Source organism: Alosa sapidissima, chromosome 3 (assembly GCF_018492685.1).
Source record: "Alosa sapidissima isolate fAloSap1 chromosome 3, fAloSap1.pri, whole genome shotgun sequence".
Lineage (NCBI taxonomy): Eukaryota > Metazoa > Chordata > Actinopteri > Clupeiformes > Clupeidae > Alosa > Alosa sapidissima.
In genome coordinates, this window is record NC_055959.1 from 4,352,758 (window position 1) to 4,360,257 (window position 7,500).

General features: G+C 45.3%; 1 protein-coding gene across 6 annotated transcripts in view; it reads left to right on the forward strand.

The window, feature by feature from the left end:
- The window catches only part of LOC121704602 (dedicator of cytokinesis protein 7-like), a 55,031-nt gene that overhangs the window by 31,777 nt on the left and 15,754 nt on the right, over positions 1-7,500 (forward strand). For all 6 annotated transcript variants that reach the window (XM_042084969.1, XM_042084971.1, XM_042084973.1 and 3 more), the window contains 5 exons: positions 1-108; positions 378-548; positions 5,275-5,414; positions 6,449-6,618; positions 6,988-7,136. The exon at positions 1-108 is cut by the window's left edge and continues 6 nt beyond it. In XM_042084969.1, the coding sequence (XP_041940903.1) occupies positions 1-108; positions 378-548; positions 5,275-5,414; positions 6,449-6,618; positions 6,988-7,136 (738 nt within the window). The remainder of the gene's footprint in view (positions 109-377; positions 549-5,274; positions 5,415-6,448; positions 6,619-6,987; positions 7,137-7,500) is intronic.

Consider the following 7,500-nt stretch of genomic DNA (forward strand, 5'->3'; position numbering starts at 1 on the left):
GAGCTTGTTGAGAGGTTGAATAGCAGTCTGGCCTTCTTCCTGAATGATCTGCTGTCTCTGATGAACCGCGGCTTTGTTTTCAATCTCGTCCGCTCCTATTACAAACAGGTAGTTAGTCATGCACATACACACACACACACACACAGAGACATACACACACACACACTCATACAGGCTCTTAGCTATTGACTTAAAGACACGGTGCTACAGTACAATGGTATACAAGCACATCAAAAAGACCCAAGGGCAGTGTTTGCATATGGGAAGGTTCCCAGCACAGAAAGCATCCTATTTTGAGTGCAGCACTGCAGGGTCATCTGTATCTCGTGCCAACTGACCCTGCGCTTCTGCGCTTGATGCTCCCTTGGCTCCCCCAGATCTCCGCTAAGCTGCACGCGTCTCAGAACCCCAGCTCGCTGACAGCCCTGCGCATGGACTTCATGCGGATCGTGTGCAGCCACGAGCACTACGTCACGCTCAACCTGCCCTGCTCCACCCTCAGCCCCCCCGCCTCCCCCTCGCCCTCCACCTCCTCCACCACCTCACAGGTAAGAGCAGCCTGAGCAGGGACACCTTCTGGCTGCCAAGAGCACATGAGTTAGTGGTACAGTGCAGGTGATGCTGGTCATGTATGAACAATTTGGCTGGTTCACTTCCTCCCTCTCTCTCTCTTCACGTCTAAGAATGTTAGATACATAATGCAGGGTTCCCATGTGGCATGGACTGTCTGGAATAGCATGGAATAATTTTCAAGTCTATTCCAGACATGGAAAGTCAGGGAATCTTGTCTATTTTTGGGGCAAAGTCAGCGAATATCAGTGAATTTTATTCTAGCAGTTTAACATTTACTTGCCAAAATACATTAATACAAATATCTGTCCCTGCAGCATTGGTGTTTATTCAGTTATTAGCTTTTTCTCTATTACTGCTTGCTTGAGGGGTTATGGTCAGCTTTACTTTGTTTTTTCAATGCCTATTAATTCATTTCCTTTAAAAAAAAAAAAAAAAGTATAATATTCTAGAACGCTATGTGGCTGCTCTGAATATTTTGGTTGGTATATTGTACCATTCATTATATAGTAAGTCATGGAAATTAAGGTATTTTGTCAGGGAAAAGTCATGGAATTTTACTTGACTTGGAGTGGGAACCCTGCTAATGTTCCATTTATTCAGCTGCTCTATCTGACTTTGTCTCGTGTAAGGTATGAGCTACACCAGGCGCGTAACTGAAGCGTTCCGTTTGCGTTGCGTCTGCTGCAACAATTAGCTTCCATTATAATCAATGGAAGTAGCTACACCAGACGTGATAGTGGTGCGTACGTTTGAAAAAAATAGACCAATCATTATGACCGCATGCCCAAATTTCCGTCAATGATTCCGGGGACACTGAAAGACCGGGGTACACGAAACTTGGTGGACATGTAACCCCACATGGATAGCATGGAACCATCGTTTTTAGTTTTGATCTGTAGCCCCCCCGCTGAATTGGACCCCCCGAAAGGAGGGTAGGGCAGACACAGTTTTATGTGAATATCTCGAAAACCGTAGGGTTTAGGAGGACCATTTTTTTTTTTGTATGTTGATCTCAAGGGGCCATGTCAACCCATTCCATAACCACTCATTTCATGTATAGCGCCACCTAGTTAAACACAAAAAAGTAAAAATGAGGTGGTGTAATTGAAGGTATCTGTGACCTAACATAGTCAAAACTGCACAAAATTGGAAGTGTAGGATCATTATGACACCCTCTGTATGCACGCCAAGTTTTGTGGAATTCCGTTCATGGGGGGCCACACAATAAATTAATTTATGTTACTATACACCAACTGGCCTGTAGGTGGCCGGAGACAGTTTTCTGTGAATATCTCGAGAACCGTAGGGCCTAGGAGGTCCACCTTTTTTTTGTATGTTGGTCTTAAGGGGGCATGTCAACCCATCCCATTACCACTTATTTCATGTATAGCGCCACCTAGTTAAAAATTAAAAAGCAAAAAATGAGGTGTTTTCATCACAATATCTCTGGCTGACAAGGTCAAAACTGCACGAAATTAAAAGTGTAGGATCATTATGACACCCTCCGAATGCATGCCAAGTTTTGTGTACTTTCGGTCAATGGGGGCCCTACAATAAAATAACTTATGTGTACATTTAGTGACGTACACCAACAAGGATTCCCGGGACACTGAAAGACCGGGGTACACAAAACTTGGTGGGCATGTACCCCCACATGGATAGCATGGAACCGTCATTTTTCGTTTTGATCTGCAGCCCCCCCGCTGGACTGGACCCCCGAAAGGAGGGTAGGGCAGACACAGTTCTCTGTGGGCAGACATGGTTCTCTTTTATGGTATGTTGGTCTCAAGGGCCCACATCAACCTGGCTCATAATCACTCATTTGTGATTTGCACCCCCCAAACCCCCCCCACCCCCCGTGGAAAAAATGAAAAAGCAATATTATTCTGCTTTAATCGCCACTATCTTCAGTTAAGAAGTTCAGAACTGCATAAAAATTTTATGTGTATGATTGACCTGGCATTCTCTGGGGGTATGCCAAGTTTCATAGAATTTCATCCATGGGGGGGTCTAAAAAAATTAGGTTATGTGTACATTTAGTGACCGTACACTCATTGGCCTGTAAATGGCGGTGCACACATATAAACATGCACACACACAGGCACCCACATACTATCGGTATTAGAACGGCCGATACATAATTACAAATTCAGTAAGATCAAAAGAAAGCCAAAATAAATATTCATCATCATCATCATGGCTGCATTTTCAGTATTGGCGATAAGTAGTCGTTTGTCCACTAGATGGCGCATCGTTGCAGTGAGACGTAATTTTGTTGGAAGTTAAAAGTGGGTTGGGGAAAAACAATGGACACTTCCTACAAGGACTGTAATTTACCGCAGCGAACATCTAATAAGGACAGGACGATGTTCACATGAAGTGTAATTCCCATTTCTTCTTGAAGCCGAAATAAATCTGAGGATGTTTATCGGACATGCTTGGTTTTTACTGCAGGTACGTTAATCTTGTAATATCAATAAGGACCTAGGTAATGTTACCGTTAGCGTTGGTTGAGTGATGGAGGCCCATTTGATTGATTGCATTTGTAGAAAACTATAAATGCGGTTATACCAAGCAAATTGATAGCAGCACTGTTTGTATCTTTCGACTGTCATTTATTGCACGTGCTACAAAATCATTCTGTGCAATGGAAGATTTACCAACGTTACACCGGTCTGATACAGTTTTGCCTATACATGCGTGAGACTGAGACGCCTGTTTATTTTGTTTTAAGTGCGTGCAGGGTGTGAGAGGGGAATCGATGTGCTTTGATTCCAGCTTGGTAGTTGTAGTCTGTGAAATTAAAAAGCATGTGTGTGTGAAGTATCCAAACAATGACACCTTCATTTCATTATGGCTGCTTTTAGCAACACACCTACTAGCTACTGTGTAGTGGGTCCCATTTAGAAGTGGCTACTTCATTCGCGCTTTCCTTGACTCATGGAGCTGCGTGAATGTTATTACAACTTTTCGCCACGATATGGCAGTTTAAGTCCGCTTGATACTGTAAGTCGTAAGCCATTGGTTTCCAAAGGAGATTTTATTTGTGTCGCCAGCATAGCCTATTGACAATTTATGTTGTAAATAGGCCTACCTTATAATCCTACCTGTAGCTTAGGGAAGCTAACAGCTTTCTATTAGGATCTAGTTTGTTAGTTACAGTTTTGTCATAACTCCCTAATGCATTTTTGCATTTAGAATAGCCAGAGCGTGTATATCTCAATCTGAAAATTAAACAATAGCGGGTGCCTATGGACTAGGCTGGGTGAACCCAGCCTGATCTGCCCGCTATTTATTTTTTGATTTCTTAAAAGATTGAGCTTGGTCTGATGAAAGCCAGACTAGCCATGGACCTCAGTTACACAATGCAAGGGAACATGAATCAGCCTATATTTGCACGAACAATAACGGACAAAAGCTCTTCAACTTTGGCCCGTTAAAATGTGTATGAACAGTCTAGCGACGCATTTCATCAAGGCCCATTTGGACATGTCAGTTATTTGCACCACTGGTTAGATGTAAAACAGCATTTCGTTTCAGACTACTGTTACTTAATTTGTGCATTAACAATAACGTTTCAGACTACTGTTACTTAATTTGTGCATTGACAATAAAGTATTACATGAACTAAAGATGACTAAAATCTTATGTAGAAGAAGAAACATTCACAAAAAATCCATCCATCCAAAAATGACCTTTGTTTTTGATAGCTGTTGAAAACGGCATGGAACTGACAGAGATGTTTTTGTTTATAAATACATAAAAAATAAATAAATAAATAACATTATGCTGATACCTTTTGCTTTTCCCAAATACAATGTAGCCTACAGGTGTAAGTGACCTTTCATCAATCCAGTTGCAATGGATGAACTGTGATGAACTGCCCTACTTGTGATTGTTTAGAGATTTTAAAGGTTTTATAACAATGCTACATCTTCTTTGGCTATTCTACAATCTATTCACCTTTTCAGCACCAGTAGGCTACTTTCTGTGCAGCCGCACACACACATTCAGGCATGCCAAACAAGCATACACAAAAGTTTCAAGAGTGGGGGATGGAGTAAAATATGGAGACAAATTGAAGTGTGATTTATTTTCGCGGAATGGATGTACAGGACTGAGCGGCGGTCATATTTTGTACCGCTATGCGGTACATCTAGTCTAAAATGTATTTTACGCGTTGCGAACGGAGCGCTTCAGTTACGCGCCTGGTGTAGCTCATACCTAAGTCATGTTATGAACATAGAGCACAGACTAGTGAATCTGATTCATAGTCATGTGATCCATGTTTGGTTTGTGTCTTATTTTTTTACATAATCTCTGCCTCCCTCTCTCCCTTTTTTCTCCTCTTCTCCCTCTCTCTCTTCCTCCCTCCTTCCCTCTCTCTTTCACTCCCTCCCTTTCTCTCTCCCTCTTTCTCTCTCTACCTTCCTCCCTCCTTCTCCCTCCCCCTCCCTCCCCCTCTCTCTCTCTCTCTCCCTCCGTCTCACTCTCCCTCCCCCCAATCTCCCTCCCTCCCCCTCTCTCTCCCTCCGTCTCACTCTCCCTCCCCCCAATCTCCCTCCCCCTCCCTCTCTCTCTCTCTCTCTCTCTCTCTCTCTCCCTCCCTCCCTCCCTCTCCCCCCTCTCTCTCTCTCTCTCTCTCTCTCTCTCCTCTCTCTCTCTCTCTCTCTCTCCCTCCCTCTCTCTCCCCCTCCTCAGAGCTCGGCGTTCTCATGCCAGGTGCAGGATCAGGGGGTTCTGAGCATGTTTGAGCTGTCCGTCCCTTTCCGCCAGCAACACTTCCTCTCAGGCTTGCTGCTGTCTGAACTGGCCCTCATACTGGAACCAGACGGAGAGGGGTGAGGAGAGCGCACATGCACACACACACACACACACACACACACACACACACACACACACACACACACACACACACACACACACACACACACACACACACACGCAAAATAAATACACTTCCAGAACTCACTCACGCACACACACATGCGCACACACGCGCACACACGCGCACACACACACAAAATAAATACACATCCAGAACACATTCGACACTCACACTCAGACACTCACACACACACACACACACACTCAAACACACACACAGAGAGAGAGAGAGAGAGAGAGAGAGAGAGAGCAAATAAATACACATCCTGACACACACACACACACACAGTGAAAAACAGTAAACAGTAAGAACAGTCACATAAATCCAACAACATGGAATTCAAAGATCCGACACATTGATTGCAGTCATAAATAAAGTACAGTTTTCATAACATAACCCCCCCCAACCACAGACACACACACACACACACACACACACACAGACATAACCCCCCACAGACACCCCCTCTCCTATCAGAGTCACTCATGCCGGCACATCTATATAGACATGGTGTCACAGTAATGGAATGCCCACACACATGTGGATGTGTACACAGACATGGCCTCTTCCACACAGCATGAGCCATACAGTACTCTTGGGCAGAGGGCAGAGTGGAGACAGTTTATATGGGGGAGAGAGCACCTGATGACAGACACTACATACACACTCCACTCACACACATTCCACAATAGGGCCTCCAACACCGCTACTGTTTTCTTTTTTTTTTTACTCCTTTTCTCCCATACTCTTTCTTTCTTTCTTTCTTTCTTTCTTTCTTTCTTTCTTTCTTTCCCATGGTTGATATTTCATGGTGTCCTTTCATTGATTTATTCTTTTCATTTGTTCATTCATCTGTTCATTTAATTCTCTCTGTCTTTCTTTCTTTTCTTTCCCTCCTTTTTTATGATTGTTTTTCATGGCTCTTTCATTCATTTGTTCTTTCTCTCCATCTTTCCTCCTCTCCTGGTCTCTCTCTCTCTCTATCAGGGTGTTCTTCCTGCATAAGAAGGCCATCAGTGCGCTCCACTCTCTGCTGTGCAGCCACGACTCCGACCCGCGCTACACCGACCCGCAGGTGCGCGCCCACGTCGCCCAGCTCTACCTGCCACTCATCCCCATCGTCATGGAGACGCTGGGCCAGCTGCACGACTTCACCGGTGGGTGCGCCGCGCTGATGTGTCAGCTCCCCACTCTCTGCATCTGTTTTACTTAGCGGCTCCTTCAGTCACTGAAGGAATGAGGTCATTTAGAAAGAAGGTCAGAGTGGCGGTTCCTCTGTAGTGCTGCCAGCAGCATTGCACCATACGTGTCTGATCAGGTCTAGTTGGCAAACAGCGCACCTATGATTCAGCTAATAGCAGGCCTGGTAATGATGTGATGTGGTTTTAACAGTGTTGTGTGCTGACAGAGGCACACGTCTAGAACATGAGAGGCTTTTCATGACTGGTAAGCATTGTGTGTGAAGAGTGTTTTGTGGTGTGTTGACATCCTCTGGTTTGCCTGCTTTCGTCGCACGCATTCCACAGACACCACCCCTACCCGCGTGCGCCACGCCTCGGCGCTCCAGGACGACGGTGACCCAGACGGCAGCACCATCAGTCAGTCTGTCGCCATGGCGATCGCCGGCTCGCCCCTGCCGCACTCCAAGGCAAACCCCTTTGCGCTTCCCTCAACGGTGAGTGGTAGAGCACGGCACAGATTCCTCAGCACAACCCCCAGAGCACTGAAGCTGCCTGTTTGCCATCTTAAGAGAACACACACACACACACACACACACACACACACACACACACACACACACACACACACAGTGGCGGGGTGGTGTTTTCATTCAGTTCCTCTAGTGCCCATTCAAGCATCAAACCTGCTGGAGGAGAGAGAGTGTTAAATAATTCAGGGGTGTCCAAGGGGATGGAGGAGCATAATTATGGCAGTCCTGATGTGCACTCCTTCTGGAACGTTCCATCTTCATGAGAATGAGGTCAGCAGTGCAACGCTCCAACTGGACACTAGGGGAGCAGTCTAAGTTGAAGGCACGG